This window comes from Solea solea, chromosome 14 (assembly GCF_958295425.1).
Source record: "Solea solea chromosome 14, fSolSol10.1, whole genome shotgun sequence".
NCBI classification, from domain to species: domain Eukaryota; kingdom Metazoa; phylum Chordata; class Actinopteri; order Pleuronectiformes; family Soleidae; genus Solea; species Solea solea.
Genome location: NC_081147.1, coordinates 11,838,292 through 11,857,243, shown reverse-complemented (window position 1 = coordinate 11,857,243; position 18,952 = coordinate 11,838,292). Strand labels below are relative to the sequence as shown.

General features: G+C 38.1%; 3 protein-coding genes across 5 annotated transcripts in view; 2 read left to right on the top strand and 1 right to left on the bottom strand.

The window, feature by feature from the left end:
• Nucleotides 1-181: 181 nt before the first annotated feature.
• ids (iduronate 2-sulfatase) lies at nt 182-11,642 on the bottom strand. The gene is made up of 13 exons (XM_058648906.1): nt 11,467-11,642; nt 10,372-10,508; nt 10,100-10,277; nt 9,801-9,889; nt 7,284-7,484; nt 5,799-5,969; nt 5,547-5,673; nt 4,923-5,093; nt 4,425-4,531; nt 2,781-2,897; nt 2,271-2,381; nt 2,060-2,185; nt 182-1,950 (listed from the first exon to the last, which is right to left on the bottom strand). Exons 1-13 carry the CDS (start codon nt 11,540-11,542, stop codon nt 1,870-1,872), a joined length of 1,692 nt encoding a protein of 563 aa, XP_058504889.1. The 5' UTR covers nt 11,543-11,642; the 3' UTR covers nt 182-1,869.
• Nucleotides 11,643-13,265: 1,623 nt separating this feature from the next.
• On the top strand, nt 13,266-16,025 carry dcps (decapping enzyme, scavenger). The gene is made up of 6 exons (XM_058650028.1): nt 13,266-13,495; nt 14,212-14,362; nt 14,445-14,593; nt 14,688-14,801; nt 15,110-15,220; nt 15,308-16,025. The coding sequence occupies exons 1-6, from the start codon at nt 13,295-13,297 to the stop codon at nt 15,572-15,574; spliced, it is 993 nt and encodes a 330-aa protein (XP_058506011.1). The 5' UTR covers nt 13,266-13,294; the 3' UTR covers nt 15,575-16,025.
• Nucleotides 16,026-16,999: 974 nt separating this feature from the next.
• Nucleotides 17,000-18,952, top strand: part of LOC131472445 (probable serine/threonine-protein kinase kinX) — a 42,313-nt gene continuing 40,360 nt past the window's right edge. For all 3 annotated transcript variants that reach the window (XM_058649630.1, XM_058649629.1, XM_058649625.1), the window contains exon 1: nt 17,000-17,109. In XM_058649630.1, the coding sequence (XP_058505613.1) occupies nt 17,045-17,109 (65 nt within the window). In that variant the 5' untranslated portion in view covers nt 17,000-17,044. The remainder of the gene's footprint in view (nt 17,110-18,952) is intronic.

The window sequence follows — 18,952 nt, the reverse complement described above, 5'->3', positions numbered from 1 at the left end:
GAGACAAACATCACAGAGAGGAGGGAGAGAAAACACTCACTTGCACTGGCAAGGTCCCAGAGGAGCTCCCTCACTATTCAGTAGAGGGCGAGCACAAAAATAGGGAAAGGATGTGTGGACAGACAGTATAATGTACCGTTTCTCCAGGACACAAAAGTGCATACACCACAGGAGGTTGGGATGATAACAAAAAAATACAAAAATATTTTATTTGTTTGCACAAAGAAATGGAATGACATGACATGAATACATAATGTGTTCTTGCCAAGCTCAAGGTTTCTATTATTTGTACATTTTAGGAGAGATGTAGCTCAAGTTTAAGGATGTTCCGACACAACCAAACTCAAGGGGGTAAGATGATTTTTCCACCGACCATATCTGTAAATCTGTATCATGTTACAGATTAAATCCATTGATCGAGACGTACATTTGTGACAACACAAGCAAACCACAGGAAAAATTGTGAGGGAGTACAAGTTACAGTATCTGACCATATGTACTGTCTGATGACAAACAAGGCAAATGAGTCAGTTCTTTTCCAACATCCTGACATTTCACAGGAGACCCACACATCTCATGATTCACCAGTATCCCATTAACACGAGGACAGTGCAGCCTTCAGTAAAAGTCGTCAAACTAAACCGCTTTGATTCATTGCTGAACCTGAAATCTAAGCCGAAATTGCCTTCTTCTAAATTACCCGCAGCACAAAATGTTCACGCATTGGAACAGCAGTAAAATGCTCAGTTTCATTTGCATTGTATTATTATGGGATGGCTTTTACTCACTTCATTTCAGGCCCACAAATTGATCGGAACCGACTGTTTACAAGAGAAGCAGCAAACGGCTGCGAGGGACATCAAGTGCAAATAGAAATGTAATTTTGTTTTACATTACTGTACAAAACAATTCAAGTCATTTTTAGCTGTTGTACTTGAAAGTGGAGACTACACCTGAAGCTGGCTGATCGATACGTTTGTTCCAAAAGGGAAGACGGTGTCACTATTAATCAATATCTGGTTTAATGGTGTTTCTTCGATGAAAAGACTGATTTGTAAAAGGCTTGTAAAATGTGTTGTCAGTGTTGGAGGACGTGGCGAGGTCAGTCGATCAGAGCGGTTTAACATTTTGAGGACAGTTGAAAGTCAGATTAGAGAATGGTGTGTGTGTAAAGTAAATATAATTAATCTAGTGATCGCCTGGCATAAAGACTGAGAACAGAGAGAAACTAGTCTGAGATGACGAGGGTCTCTCCAAAGACCACATGTTTACTAATTAATGTTTATTTGAATTATTAATTATGTACATATTGATCAAATTAATCTTCAGCGATTTGCCTACTGTATACAGTTAGCTATAGATTGTCATTCGGCATATTTACATTAATGCTATAACCTTGCAGAACAGGAAAACGCACCCAAAGAGCAAAGGGTCTTTCTTCAACCATTGCCATTCAAAATCAGAGACATTTACTGAACACAAGTCAGTAATTACCCACAATGAGAGCAGCTGTTGTGGTAGAGTAAGAGGATTCAGTCACGACTTTCTGCTCCCACATGGATGGTTCTCTTCATCAGAATTAAAATTACACCCGTGTTAAAGAAACTCCTGCAAAGGAAAAATATCTTGAAACCAAAAACATACATATATATATATATTTTTATGAATCCAGGTCTGCTTGACAGTGAGTCATGAACTGAGCTGTGAAGATCAATGGTGACCCCCTGGGATTACAGAATCAAGTATGCAGTGCGTTAAAAGAAAAATCCAAGGCGTTCTCCCTTTCTAGATAAAAAAAAAAGTTTTACCCATCCCTCTTCCCTTTGTACATGTCCCTGTTTGTCCATCTGTTGTAGTTTATTCTCGTCATCACGCCTTCCCCCGGTTCATTTTCATCCCTGCTGTGAGGTAGAGGAGCTGCAGCTTCATTCTCTTCTGCAGAGTCACAGTCTGAATGAGTCAAAACAGAAGTAAACAAGTAGGTAAATAAACAAATACATAAATAAATAAATGAATAAAGCCATTAGCGAATGAGAATATAAAATCAACTTTAACTTACACGAGGCAGAGTGGACAGTTTCTTTATTACCACACTTTGTTCAAGGTCACTGTAGACGTTCTTGTCCTCTCCAGGGTCGTCTGCTAACATGTACAACTCTCCAGCATGGACGTCAGTCACGTTCACCTAATATGAAGACGCATATGAATATTAGTTAAGAATAATTTGTCACCATTATTGGAAAAATGCTGGAGGAATATGACACACCTACCTGAAATGTTTTTGGGTTGTATCCCAGCCAGAGAGTGTATCTATAATCCCAGGAGCGTAGAGAGTAACCCATGACCTTTATGTCTTTAAGGTCAGGAACGTCAGAGTTCACCTGATTAAAAAAAAACCAACAACATCTTTGAAAACGACGCAAAATACTGTGGAATATCTCCTCAGTGTGGTCACATCTGCAGCTGCCAACTCATCCTGCGTGCCTGCCAATGAGCTGATGTCAGGCTGCCAAACAGTCCTGTGCAAACATTAACCTACAGCAGGTGCATCACTCAATTGGACACTTTAATTCAGTGTGTTTGAAGCTGGCAGCTCTGGTGCAAATGTGAGGTTCAAAGAGTGGCAGGTCATGTAAGCACACATTCAACAGGACTTCACTTTGCATGACCTTCACACTCATTTTATCAGTGTGCCACATTTGGAGTAAATACATACCCAAGTTCAAGGATTTTTAATTTGCTTTTAAAAAACAAACAAACCCACAGACGGCCTCTGGTACCTGTGGTGTATCAGCAGGTCTAGGATACTGGCTGTAAGCTATTGCTTCCTCATCCTTTCCTCTTTCCCTGCGTCGGAAGGTGTGCGCCAGGTTGGCTCCTTCTGTGCACAGCTCCTCCTGAAAGCAAGAGAACGGGCTGCAGAGTCAAGGAAATGTATGTCAGAGACAATTAGATCACAGTCATGTTGGGGACGTTTGGACGCGTTTATGGAGAGATTACGTTTTGATTCACTTTGGGGAGCCATGTTGTGCTGTCCCAAGGTGCCCACACACTTTGAGTTGTGTTTCTGCAGTTCAGTTTTCAGAGAATAAGAGTGTAATGTGAAGTAATTACACAAACAAGTATGTGGTTTTGATTTCTTTTTTTTGTCCACTTTAAATAGCAATGTCTGGTTCACTAATTACTTATTACCTACAGCTGAATCAACAACAAGGCCATGTGAGCATGGTAGCATACAGCACAATGATAATGTTGGCAAGACCATTAAATCCGAGCCTTACCCTACTATTTTAGCTAAAATTTTTATTACTACCTAAACTGATCGTATTGGTCTTAATATGTTTACTTCCCAGAGTTGATACATTTGTAGCCATGTTACCAGTATTTTCATAACACTTTCATTAGCTCAGCATTGAGCTCTGTGGTGCAGAGAACTCAATAAACAAGGCAGCATTCTTACAGTGAAAATACCAACTAGAGTTGCGACGTTCGCGAACGAACCGAATCTATTGAACGGCTCTTTAACATGAACGATGGGAACCGAGTCGCAGTTGAGAGCCGTTCTTTTTCTTAAATCACTGTCACGCACACAAGCTCCTCCTGCTACTCCACTGACAGGGAGAGCATGCACAACAAGGGGAGGGGCATGGGGTGCCAATTTGATATGCAAATTTCACATGAGTGTGGACTGTCAGACTGCAGCTATGAGCTAAAGGAAGCGCAGCAGCATTTGGATGCACTTTCCGGATGAAAAGAACAGCGAAGCACAGTGTAACATATGCCAAAATAATATTTTTTTCAAGTCTGTCTCAAATATTGTTTACTTAAATTTGCACTAATGTTACCAAGGACAGTTCAGGAGTCCTCTGCAGGGTTATACCTGAAAATTGTTTTGTAAAAGTTTTTCTATATTAATATATTTTTAGTTTAGTATAGTTTTGCATGAAAGTTCATTGTAGACTGCGTAGTTGTTTTTTTATATAAATAAAAGGGTGTTGCATGATTAACAAGTCAAAAGAGCTTAATTTACACTAAGACACATTTTATACAAAGATCCAAAATAGTGAGCCAGTCTTTTGAACGGCTCCTCAAGATCCTTCAAAAGAGCCATAAATCCCATCTCTAATACCAACACCCTGATAATCAGCAGGTATGATGTTTATGTAACATTTGAAATGATGTCAGGCAAGTATTTTGTCATCATTATAATACTGGATAAAACGTGAATTCTGGCATGATGGGGACCAGATGAAACTGTATACGATCGACTCAGACATTTCAGTTAATCAGTGTCACAGCTATCCATACCAACTGTTGTAATGTTGAGATATTTCAGTCTTAGTCGACAGACTTCCCCGCGGCCATGCCACTAATGAAATGCAACAGAGCATCTTTGTCTTCATAGCTGAGATACATAAACATACCTGAAAGGAAACATCAGCACAATGCTCAGGTGCTCTGAGGCCAGCCATGGAAGCGACTGTGGGAAAAACATCCACCAACTCCACCACATTTCTTCTCACGTTGTCATCTAAAAGAGAGAGAGAGGTCAGCCAATTAGAGGAAAGTCTTTTAACCATCGACAGCAAATTAGTTTAGACATCCCCTAAGTTTTACTAGACACCCTGCACTGAAATTTCATCATCATTGCACCATTTGCATTTGAAGCAAAAAACCGTCTAGAGGCAAAATATCAAAGTGTATCCTTGTCTAAATACTTTTAAATGTGTCCATTATATCAAAGAACTCATTAAAGTCGAGTTGTCATATTAATAAATGTTTCAACAAGGTTGATGTGACCAATTAAAAAAAAAATTAAATTTTGTTTTATTTGACTTGATATTCATGGTGCTCTGAAGAGTAAAGTACATGTTTCATGTTATCAATAGCAATTAATGTGCAGTCGGTGTGGTGGGTCTTACTCTTAAAACTGTACTTTGGCTGGGTTAAGATGTCGATGAAGGGAAAAGTGGACTCTCCAAGCTGATCACGAGGTATTGTAATGCCAGGAACATAAAACATAAGAGGGACTTGTGTGGCAACATTAAAATTAGAGAATTTAGCCCATTCACCGTGTTCACCTAATGACCAACCTGAAACAAGAGGGAGAGAGCAAAATATGTTAAGATGCAGTCAACGTCATTTTAGACAAAGAAAGGTTTAAAGGAAGTCTTACTGATTTTTTTCTTACCAACTTAAATATGAAAATGAAGGCTTTTGTTTGAATTTTGAATATATAATGAATAAGAGTCACTCCAGCATCTTTCACTGGAGGTAAAATTAAAAGACTGAGTTTTTATGACAATTTCTTTTCCCAAGGATTTCTTTTTTCTTTTTTTTTAAACAGAAAAATCATAAAAAAGGAAGCACACTGTGCTGTTGCAACACTGCCATCTGGTGGTAGGACCAAAAGGCCAGCAACCTCCAAAAACATCTCACTATATGAAGCCTAAAAATGGTATTCAGTTCATAAAGTTACGTGAAAATTAATCCTCATGTCATCCTCATCCGTTCCTGTTTTATATATAAAGCACGCGTCTACTAACCATGATCTGAGGTGAACACCACCATCGTGTCATCAGCCAGACCAAGTGCATCTAAGGAACTGAGCAGACGTCCAACCTGAGCATCCATGTAAGACACAGCAGCAAAGTAGTGCTGACGAATACGCAGCTGGAAGACAGTGGTACAAAACACTGAAATAATAGACACACACTACCCTCATGTGTAGGATAAAGTGACAGAAGATGAGTGAGTGAGTGACGGTAGAAAAAGTCTTGAAAATAGCAAGCTCATACCTGGAAGTCTTTAGGAATTGGTCCATAAGGAAAGCTAACGTTTAACTTCTGGACATCGTCTCTCCCTCTGATGTCTGTCCATGGGTTGTATGCAACAGGAGGAAGGAATTCTGGGACGTTGGGATCAGGAGCCAGGGTCATGTTCTCTATGGGATACAGGCTCAAGTACTCCTGCGAATAAACAAGTTTCCAGGTACATTATGACTTTTACTGCTATATAATATTGTTGTGCAAGTATTCAATTTACCAGTTTTTCTTCAAATGCGAAACCATTTCCAAAATAAATTTCACCCCAAGCTTAACTGTTAGAATTACTTTTTCAAAGCAAAGAACAGGGTAAAATCTGGATCATCTCTAAAGGCAAAAATATAACATAGGCTAGGTAGGTCTTTATTTAGTCACATAGGCTTCCTGTTAATTACAGGGGTCAATTTTAACATCCTCATGACATTGAGTTAAGGCTATTCTAACTTAGAATAGCCTTAACTCAATGTCAGGTTTTTAAATAGAGAAGTGGTAAAGGAACACATAGCGTAGAATTTCTAAGGTGTGTGTTCCTTTACCACTTCTCTATTTAAAAACCTGGCTTCTATTCCTGAAAAGTGAAACTTAAGTTTTAGTTTAGTTGCCACCGAGGCCCAAAGGCCAAACCGCCATGTCTTTTTAAAGAACATAATATTTTTTTTCCACAGAATATCACAATATTTGAAGTACTATTTCATTAAGCCATGAATATTATGAAAAACAAACATCATCATTAGCTAAGCCAATTGGCCCTTTGACATTGCTCATAAATATTAACCATAACACTTACTCACTCTGTTTAAAACCTGTAATTATCACTAATTACCAAAAGACAAAAATTATAATCAAGCAAAAGGCAGGCCTGATAATTATAACTTTCAAATTAAAAAGGAGTTATCCAACACTTAGGACTTTGTAGATTACCTCAGATGTTTATGGTTTGATTTGTTTTTCTTTCTCTACCTAGGAAATGCCATCTTTTTTGTGCACTGCTCTGTTGTCGGGGCGTGTCCACACCAAATGTTGAAAATCACATCGTACATCACATGCAGGCAGAGACGAGCCAGCTTGACCTTTTTCCCCACTTTTCATCTCTCAGCTTACACTCTATGGGAAACCTCTCTCGCACACTGACATCCATCTCGGCTCTGTCACTCTCAGCTCTCATTCCAATTCCACTACATCACGCTCTCTTCTGCCTTCATGCTGAACTGCATCTCCTCTATATCCATGTCAGTTCTCATCTCATTCACTTCAGGGACAGTGTGTGCATCTCTATCTTTGCTATTACAGGTTCCTCTCCGTCAGTCCAGGGTTTCTCCACATGCAGCCATTCATCATAACTACACATGGAGACAACCTGCAGCTAATGGAAATACTGATTTATGAGTTGAATAGTATCTTTCAATTGTTTGTGCCATTTAACCATAAGTTTGCAGGTGTTCATATTCAGCCGTGTACCTGTGGTATCCTGAAGGGTATGTGGGGTTTGTGAAAGCCCACAGCTAAGAAGAAAGGAGCGTCGTTGTTGGCCCAACTCTTCAGTAACCTCACAGCCTCCTCTGTGCTCTCCAGATCTGGGAGGGTTCCCCCAGGCTGCTCCGTCACATTCACTGCACACAGTAAGTTGACGTGGAGTTTACCATCTTCGCCTTTACATAACTGAAAACAAAGTTTTCATACAATTATTATCATTATTATTGTTTTAATGCATAGATCCTACCAAGATTGTTGATGAGAATGACCAGAACATGACACATCATTTCAAATAAAGGGGATAGTGTTTTGTTATTTTTCCCCAAGTGTGGTAGTATAAGCGTGCTGTCATTTTTGTGAAGCAGCCTGGGGCTCAGACACTTGCCCTCACCGATAACATGGCTGTCGGAAAAGGACAGTGGGATTTTAGCCATATAACAAAAAGACTCGCCTAGTAAAATCTACAACTACTCAAGTTTATAAACTGCTTACTCTTTCTCAGTTCAGAGAAAAGATCAGTGTTATGAGCTCGCTGGGACATAGGAAATACAGGGCTGTCCTGTTAGGTAAGTTTGTGTCACTTTGGTAAGATTTTCAAACACCAAAGACACAAAATAACAAAGGCAGGAGTGGACCAACATCCTATGAGATATGATGATCTCGCTGGAAACTGAACCAAGAAAAGAACACTTCTTTAAAATCAGAAAGCAGAACTTTGTGTTGATAATGTGTCGATACCTCAATCAATCACACTTAAAAAAAACAAGGAATGATACAAAAGTGAAATGGCCACAGCCTGCAATGAAGCAGGGAAAGGTAGTGTTAAAGCAGACAAACTGTACACCCTAGCACCGAAACATGGTCACACTAAGGTGGAGGTGGTAACAAGTGACAAATACAGCAGTGATATGTCATCACCTTTAAAAGGTGCTAGTAAACCTGCGGGCAAACGGCTACACACTTTAACATGCAGCACTTAAACAGAAACATTAGTACGCATTTGGAATTATGTCACAAACATGAGTCTGCTATCGACTCTCCGCCTACTCGTGCGGGAGATGTGATGTGGCACTTCGGCTGCTAAATACTCCAATAGTATTTCTGCCAATAGCAACTAATAGCTTCAAAATCCTTGTTGGACCCTGTGGGAAATGTGCAACTTGAGATAAACTGCATAAATCAGGCTTAGTAAGTTCATGACTGAGATAAGGTCATATAAAAAGAACGGCTTCCATTGTTTGTGTGTTTGCTGCAGCACATCCAGCAAAAATTGCATAGTGTTTTTAGGTAGATCTGCTGTATGTATAAAAATGTGTAAGTACTTTTAATTACGCTGCTTTGTATGCATATGCATTCAGTCTGTCCTCAGTCTGCTTGTAATTATTGATGTCCCGTTCTATCATAACATCTCAACATTTCATCATCGGTTGCCCGCAGGTTACCTTCAGAGTTATCAATAGATAAGTCTGATCTTTTACTATGTTTACCCAATTTGGGCCATATTTCAAAGAATCAACTGCAAATCTATTTCCCCCTCTCTCTCAGCCTCAGCCATCTCTCCACTGATGCCTAGTGCTTACTCATTGTGTGAACTGTTGGGGTTCTCTGCTCTCCTTGATATTGTCTATGTACAGTGCATTGAGATAATGTATGTTATGACTTGGCGCTATGCAAATAAAATTGAATTATGTGAGGATTGTTACTTAACCAGCTTTACCTGATGAATGTGAGCAGAATACATGAAACCTGTTTTCCACCTTCTCAGTCAGTCGGATAATATCCTGCTTAGTGCTGGGAATAACACCAGACCATGTTTGATCAAAGACGAATCAGTCAGAATAGAAACTAACTGGGGTTTAAGAGTATGTGAAGCACAAAGAATCAAGGTGGATCAGTCAGTCAGTAAAGAGCATCCTCAAGTGAAATGAATGTTGCATTTTGCATCCTGAAATTTTGCACACGTGCTGCCCATGAGCCCATGACTGTCTGACCACACGATTCTCTGAACGACTATGTATCCGACAGAGAATTTGTTACAAATGACGTAATCTCAGGCTCTGACTCAGACCCTACAGGATATGAATTAATTTTTTAAAGCCAGCTCACAAGTATGAATCAAAGTGATAATCCAACTCCAGTTTCTGTGAAAATTATTAATTCACTGAGAGTTGTTAGCGACTCAGACATTGAGATTTTTGTTAAATCAAATGATATTTTGTAACGTAGTAATATTGATAGAATGTTTATGCACTGTGCAAATACACATTGAGATAACACACACACACACACACACACACACACACTCTTAGTAAAGTGTTTCTCTGTTACTGTGTTTGTAGATTTCTGTTTAATTTTTAGCAGACAACCACAATTAATATTAATATACAAATAATTGGTTTCATTTTATCATGATATTTCTTGCCAAATTGCACAGCTCTTTGATGATGATGATGATAATGATTCTGCATCACCTAATTGAATAAATAACAAGTAAATAAGTACCTTTTTTTTCTCATAGTGAAATGATGGTGGATGATAGGCAGGGATGGACCAGCTGTAAGGGTAGTCATCCGAGAAGTTGGAGGAGATACCTTAAACAAGAGAAAACGACACAAAACTGCGATGAGGAAACAATAAAATCATGCAGATCAAACTCCTCATAATAACCAGCTGCACTTTCAATAATAACCACTGCTTTCTGTATCACTTCCTCCTATTTATGCTGACCACGGTGTTTGTGAAAATAACATTTAATTATTTATTCTTTCTTTTTTCCTGAGAGAGTATGCTATTAATCTTACCTGGGTGAAAAATCTTGCCCACAGACGCGGTGAAGTACCCACTAGATTTGAAGTACTGAGGCAGAGTGGTGTAGTTTCCAGACTGATCTCTCCAGTAGGAGTTGAAGTCGTAGACTCTGGTTGTGTCGGGCCTGCGGCTAGTTAACATAGAGGCACGACTGGGAGCACACAAAGCTTGCTAAGGAAAGGGAAAACACACATTTCAAGATTGCACTGGGGTTACAAAATCTGATTAGTCCCAGAGGTGGTAAACATACCCAGCAGTGACTGACCTGGGCATATGTGTTGAGGAAAACTTGGCTTTTGGATGCCAGCTGGTCAATGTTTGGTGACTTCACAACAGAGTCCCCATAGCAGCCCAGTGATGGCCTCAGGTCATCTGCCATGATGAAGAGGACATTTCTCCTCCCTGAAAAACAAGCAGAGTCATGTTTGCACTGCTTTCACTCTTCAGCTGTGAGCTCTGCAGGCTTTCCAAACTAATGGGAAGGAAAGTGGAGAAAGGATGGAATATACAATTTTATCACACGTCATGATAAAAGCCACTGCAAATATGTTGAGTGTGATGGATTTCCATTATCAGCATAATCAGGAATGAGGAAAAAGTTTCATATTTCACAGAGTGACTTGGAAACACCATCGTAGAGCGCCATCATAAAGTCCTAGTAAATTAATTTGAAGCAGCACAAGGGAAAAGTCCTTTTCAATAAATTATTGATTCATCAGCATCTTATTTAGAAAGTGACATGTATTTGTAGCATTACAACATTACAAGTATTATTTTTTTAACATTGGTTTTGCTTACAGATTTAAACCAAATGAAGACAGAAGAATATCTTAAAACCTTAAAGCATATATTTACAAATATGATAATAACATCATGAATTGCAGTCATTTTAAATCAGGATAACATGACAAGAATTTAGTGGACAAGGGTACAAACTACAGTTATTCAGTCAAAAAGTTGTTGTTACATACTACAGTGATGTATTTTCAAAGTAAGAAGCAGGGATTTATATTACAGACAATATTGACATATTCAAAGTGGCATGTTTTACTTTCAACTAAATCTCAGCTAACAAAATAAGCCCACATGTAAAACTTGGGAACAATAAGAGCTATTCTCTGACCACGTTAAATGAATTAACGCCAGGAAACTCCAGCTCCGGCCACTAAATAAATACATAAACGACATAATGAGAATCCATTATCGCTAATGCCAGCGAGTTAGAGACTTACTCCACAGTCCCGACCCCGCAAAACAAGTCTGCAGGTGAAACAACGGCGGTAAATGACTCGTAAAAAAACAGAACTTTCATCTTTTTATGATATTTTATTGTCAAAAGTTTGGCCGAGAACAACTTTACCTCTTCTCGCGAGAGCAGCAAGTGTCAGTGTGTGAAGAAACAGGAGGAGAAGCCACAATCGGACAAGCGGGAACATCTTGGTGTGTCGGTGCCTTTCTCTGTTGTCCCTCCACAATGTACCGTCCACAAAACACCGTCAAAACTAAAACGCTGCCTGTCTGTGTCACCCATCCATGGTGTCAACTTATATATAATAACTTCCTGATTTTTACGTCATCCGGATATAGGGTTTTCATTGGCTTATTTAACACTCGCCCCGCCCCCAAAAGTTGCCAACACATTATTTAAATATCGTGAGTCAATAACTGTAACTTATTTATTTGTTTGTGTGTGTTTGTACTGTTTTAAAGTCGTTTTAGATTATGTAAACAATCATCTAGAGGTAGACAACAGGAAATCTGATTTGATAATATTTTATCAAACAATAAGCAAACTTAATGTCCAAGCACAACAAATACGACTAATAACCATAATAATAAAAGGTCAACGTCCCCATGTACAAAAAGGAACAAAGGAGCTGAGAATTTCAAGACTCAGATTTAGACACAGTGGACTAAATGGATATTTTTTCTAATCAGACAAACACAACACATGCAAAGTTGAATATTATGACAAGAGGACAAATCATTCACAGAAGTGATCATCAATAAGAAAGGAATACAGAATGATATTTGAGCAAGACAAATGGAATTGTGCTTAGAGTTCAGCAGTTTTTAGTCATATACTGTAATTGTTTGCATGTTTCTGTCTTTTGTGTGAATAGCATTGGGAAAATATATGATAATGTAAATGCTATTTTTCGGACAAACCGCCTGCATTTCACCAACATGAATAATTAAACGTATCTCCACACATTTGTATGCATTTGAATATCTAACACACATAGACATGTTGATGGTAGTTTTATTAATTGATTACATTAGTGTTTCTTTGATGTTCTGCTCATATGATAGCCGTGTATTGTTTTAGTGGAGAGGGTCAGTTTTGAGAAGAGAGAACAGTACGATTTTTGGACACTTGACAAAGTACTCAAGTCTTTCAGTTTGTCTTCAGAGTTCTAAGAGACTGAGGTACATTTTCTGGAAATGTGTTTGGGAGAAATTATCATTCTTAAAATATCAAATCCATATGTACAGTAGAAAGTAGCTTCTATCCCAAGCAGCAATAAACCTACTGATCTAAAATATTATTACTTTTTTATTTTTGTCTTTATTTATTATACTGTTATCTGATTGAACTCAAAGTATTACTTCTTATTTTTATTGCCTTTGGGATTTTAAAATTAAACTCACTGTACCAAAAAAAAAGCAATCAAATGCTTGACGTTTGAATCTTGAAAATTACCTCGCTGAGACCTAGGATGATAAATGACATTTATATAACAAAAAGAATGAATTAAATAAATTAATAAATAAAATAATGAATAAATGAATGAATGAATGAATAAAAGAAAAACAGAATCAATATAAATATTAAAACAAATAAAGAATAAATACAGGAATACAGGAATACATAAAAGAAGGAATAAATACACAAAATAAATCTATCAATAATAAAAACAAATAAATGAGAAAATAAATATAAGAATAAAATAAATGAAAGTCAGCCATTAAAACAACATTGATGCATTTCTTCAATGTATTTATTCATTTTATTTTTTGTTTATCTCTGTATTCATTAATTATTTCTAAACTAATTTACTGACTATAATGTCATTTATCATCCTCCATAAACAGTTGGGCCTGAGGAGGGCAGCAGTCTGCCTTTACCGAGTTTATGTACCGGAAACATACAGAACAGACGAAGAAGAACGCCGCCTCCAAAGAAGATGGCAGGCATAGCCGTTAAACGTAAATTAGAGAGTGAAGACGACGGTGAATTATCTCTCAAAGTCAAGAAGACCAAAGTTATGAGTGACAATGTTGGAGAAGAAGGTGAACCTGTATGTCAGAAGATTCTGTCTGGGTTTAAAACATCCAGCGTGCTGATTGATTATACCCGGGAGAAAAAAATCTTCATCCACGGAAAGGTCAGTGTTATGGTGTTAGCTTAGCTGTGTTTTAACTTCGCCGTTAAAAGTATTTCACTAAGTCTGAGTGAGTATATTTCAGCTGTTATCGGTCATCTTTTGTCCTGAATATGTGTCTTCACATTCTTGCTGCAACGATTAACCGATTACTAAATTAACCGTCAACTATTTTAATAGTTTGCGTCTTCACTAATTAAAACAAGCTTTGTTATTTTTCGGCTTCTTAAATGTGAATATTTGCTGGTTGCTTTGACAAAACATTTGAGAACCTCATCATTTCCAGTTTCAGTAAAAAAACAAACATTTATCAACATTTACAAGTACTCGAATAATCGAGGAATTATTAATTTCTCGATTCATTTATTCTTCTCGATTTATTCATTATTAATTTCAGTTAATCCTTTTTAAATGAATCAACAGATTACAAGATTATCAGAATAGTCGTTAGTTGCATATGTGTCTTCAATGTCTCATGGTGTCATCAAAATTTTAATTGTTTTGTTTGTATAGGGCCAAATCTCTACATATATATTATCGCAGTCTTATCTATTTTACAGGGTTTGAAGAAAGAATTGACTATCTTGAATCTTTGCCTGATGTGTCTGATTTCTTCCTTCTTCGTCTAGAAGATCTCCAGCATTATCTCTGACCATCAACTATCCTTATTCTAGTCAGAGGCAGATGTTAAAGTGATAAACATGTCCTGTCCTCTGCAGTTAGCTGATCAGGATGCTGTGGTCATTCTGGAGAAGACCCCCTTCAGAGAGAACGACCTGGCTGAAGTCTTCAGTACTTCTACGCTGAAGCTAGATATGAAAAATGACATCTACAGCACGTATAAACTACGGGCTCCTCCTCACCTCAATGGTATGTTTCCAAATAAAATAAACTCAAGCTCTCACTTGGTATGGCTGCAGTGTCGTTAAAAATCCTCTGTGTCTGTTTGCAGAGATTAAGACCACGGTAGTGTGTCCAGCCACAGAGAAGCACTTAAACAAGTACAAGCGTCAGGAGAGTTTTCTGGTGGAGGAGACGAAGACGGACTATGAATCCATCACTCTACCCTTCATTGAGAAGCAGAACACCTTCAGTTTGCAGGTCAGTTTCCTGAAATCACATCCTTTTCATATAATGTCCAATTCTGTTTTCAAAATAGAACACTGACTGTGCTTGCTGTTGATTTCCTCTTCAGTGGGTTTACAACATCCTGCAGAAGAAGGCCGAGGTTGAGAGGATAGTTTATGAAGATTCGGATCCAGACACTGGCTTTATGCTCCTCCCCGATTTCAAGTGGGACCAAAAACAGGTGAGAGGCCACAGTGATGACCACAGTACAAACAACCAAAATTCTACTTTAACTGTGCTACTGACACTGATGCACAGAGGCTGACTAGCTTTTAATATTACCACTGTCTGTTTTATGTAAGAACACATAATAAAATGCCATGAGGTCCAAAAACATGCAGATTTGGGGATTAGGCAAATTGGACACTCTAAAATTGGATTGGCACCAGCTCCTCCCCCTCCTACCCTCATGTGAAGGATAAACCGTAGAAGATGAATGAGTGAGAGAAAAACTTCAAACTGCACCGTCCTGATGCCTTCCTGTTGCAGGTAGATGATTTGTACCTGATTGCCATCGTACATCCGATGAACATCAAGAGTCTGAGAGACCTGACAGCAGAACATATACCCCTGCTTAAGAACATCTTGCAGAAAGGACAGGTGAAGTTACAGTTGCCTATGTGTTTGTCTGTGGAAGAATCAGTTACAAAACAAATGGTTAATAAAACCTATTTTGTTGGGACTCAGGCGGCCATCTTGGAGCGCTACAGCCTTCCAGCCAATAAGCTGAGAGTTTACCTGCACTACCAGCCATCCTACTACCACCTCCACATCCACTTCACCAATCTGGGCTATGATGCTCCGGGCTGTGGCGTGGACCGAGCCCACCTCCTCTCAGATGTCATTCAGAACCTCCAGTCTGACCCTGACTACTACAAAAAACGGACATTGTACTTCCCCCTGAGAGTGGACGACAAACTGTTCAGCACCTTCAAAGAGGCGGGAAGAGTGTAAAGGACTGTTCACAGGCACTTATACCCAACTAACATTGTTGATGAGGGCTGTGTGCTTCCTTGCTTACTATGCTTTTATTATTTGCATAGTTTCTGATGGAAAATGACCATAAATAATCATTTTTAACATGTCTGTATACTCAATTAAAAAAAAAGAATGGAATCAGGGAATAGAAACAATAGAGCACAAGTATCTTTTTTGATAAATTCACTTGACAAATTCAAGCCATTATCAGGATAAAGGCTAACAAGCTAGCATTGTTGTTCCTGAAAAGCAGAAACTGCTTAATCAATTATCATGTTTCATGTTTTAGTCTTGTTTCCATTTGATTAGTATGCATTTTATATGATTCTTGATTTATTACAATGACACAAGATCATGATTGTCAAATGTTTCATGTTTTTATACGTTTCCTGAATATTGAAATAAAGGAAAAAGTTTCTTACTTAAAGTTTTGTGTGTGCGTGTATTACCTGACAACACTAGATGGCACCGTTGATGCTCAAAGGTCCCAAATGTAAAACATGTGTATGTAAAGTTAAAACTTAAAAAGCACTAGTCAGAATTGTTCCATTGTTTGCTTCCTCTTTTTTACTTTTATTTTGTTCAGTTGTTTTTTTTTCCAGTTTGTTTTATTAGTTTAATTCCGGTTTGTATGAAGGGACTTGATTTTTACTCTGATCTGTAGTCATTTAGGTGGTGCTCTGCTTTGTGTTCGTGTTGCATTCATGTACCACTCTTAAAAAATTGAATTAGTAGAATCCAAACTTTTGAGGGGATAAAATGGTAAAACTGCGCATCATGGATCACTGTAAGTAGCAGAAATGAAAATAACTATTTTATAATCTACTGAACTCTAGCTATAGCCTATTTAATGAAGACTTTAGTGTGTTTTTTTTATTTTGTGAGGCCATACTATGTTTATAAGGTCAAGCTTCAATATCCCGTGTGTTTTGGACTTAAAAAATCATAATACCAATAAATACATTAATAACTACTTTACTCCAGTGCAAGAATGAAACATTTGAGATATGAAATGTTATACAACTACTGTTTTTTCAGATGGCAAATCAAATTGAATAAGATAAAATCGAACAATAAAATCAAAGGCTCTATGATTTGCTAATTGCGTTGCTTCAAATTGTGTGATTTCGATGTCGTTTATATTTATTTCCATAGGATTTTCACTTCACATGTGATATTCTTGTTTGTCATTGTAGGAGTGTTGGATTTAAACTGTAAACATATAAACCGTATTTATCTCACTTTACGCAGTTTAAACATTAATTTGATTAAATGTCGGCTAAAAATGTTATTGTCTACCACGGCAGCTACAATTACAGTAGAGTGTAATCCGAGCCGGCCCTGAACGCATCCGCACAGAGCAGCGGACGCCGAGGCAAATAATCCAATCACTAGTTTAGACTCCGACTGTGACCAACAGCAGCAGCAGCAGAGGAAGAAGAGCTTATGTCTTGGTTCCAGTCTTTGAGGGATGATTTCACTCTGAGGCCGTTTGAGATTGAGCACACACAGTGAGTATCTGCTCTACTTTACTTCGCTGAGCACACAGATCAATTATTGGTGTGTGGTAGTGATGATGATGATGTTTGTTTGTTTGTTTGTTTGCTTGTTGATCGATACATGTGCTGGATGAAGCAGCAGCTTCGCTTTGTGCGTCGTGTTAAGCAGCTGAGCGAGGAAAAGTTAGTGTGTCTTAGTATTTGTTGAAAAAAAAAAAATCCCGCAAAAACCAAAACAGACTCTGTTTGTGTCTGCACGATGAGGCGTCAGTAACGGTTTATCCCCACAAGTTTGTCTTGTGAGTTTAAAACAGTGAGAAAGTAGCGGACCTGGGTGTCATCCTCATCGTCATCAACATCATCATCATCATCATCATCACAGAAAACCTTACTTTCAGAAGTTATTTCCATAGGATTTTCTGGAAACTGTTAAAATTGCCCTAAAGGGTTTTATGCAAACTGTTCTCATCTCTTTTGTTTATTGACTCAAGACTTCAATTTAAGTTTGAACCGTTTCTGCCCTTTTACAGCCAGCCATTCATTCAGTGTACCTACAGTTAGATGGGAACACTCTCCCTGTGTTACCTCCTCTATAACTTGTCAGGACCAGTGCTCCCAATGAGTCAGAACCCTAATTTCTGAGGAGCTGGTGGAGTTTAGATAAGATAAGATAGTCTTTATTGTCATTGCCACTTTTTTCAAAGGTACATCGAAATTGAAGGTGCTGTCGACTCTAATGAAGTATACAAATTTAAGAACAATAAATGGAAAAAAAATATATACATATAAAGTATAAAAGAGAAAAACAAATTGCACTGGTAAAGTAACTCTACACAAGACAATTGCACAGTGGGTTTAAGGCCAAGAACAGACTATTTAGGGCTAACATTTGAATTGTGGTTAGATTAGGATTAAGGTTGGGCATTAACTAGATATGGTTATGGTAAGGGATAACACTTAGTTTGGACTGCCCACTAAAATGAAAAAGTCAGTGCAGTGTCCTAAGTAGAATAGCTGTGCAAACCTCTGTCTGTGTGTGTGTGTGTGTGTGTGTGTGTGTGTGTGTGTGTGTGTGTATAAGAGAGAACTTACATTTTAATAGGATTTTTTCAGAGTTAAGACCTGGTTTTAAGGGTAAAATTTAGTTTAGGTCAGACATTTAGTTGCGATGATTAACTTCTTTTTTTTGTGATTAACTTCTAACTTGGGGTTACATTATGTATTATGATTGTCCTCACAAAGAGAGCACAACAAGCGTGTGTGTGAGTGCAATCTTGTTTGTTGTCATTTTAGGACCTTCAGGAGTATGTTTACACGATTATGTTATCATGTTAAGAAATAGTGCTGCAGATAATGTGACCGTGAGTCGAGCCGCTACTGCATGTCTATCTTCCGTTGGACTTGAGTCATACTCAAAGTGACCTGGGCACTATCTGCATGTGCCACACAGTTCCCATGACTGACGAGGAAGCTGATTTTATACTGTTTTTTTTCTGCTTTAAGAATTGTATATTTTTAAGTTAAAGGAATACTTCACTGATTTGCTTTTAGCGTTGTATTACTAAAATAGGGGTAGTATTTCTATCCTAGTAATATGGAAAAGTAATATGCAAATCGGTGAAGTAATCCTTTAATGAACGGCGTTAACAGTGCATGGAAATGCTCTATGTGGTTAAATTAGGATTTGGATAAAAGTTAGGAATAACATTTTTGGGTTGGCTGTCCAAATGAATGAGAGTCAATGCAGTGTCCTAATAAAAAGCTGCAGGAGTGTTGGAGGCAGGCGCAGGTCAAGTGTGTGTGTGAGAACCACTATAATCCTGAGCGCAGACACTGACTTCACTGCAGTAGCGTC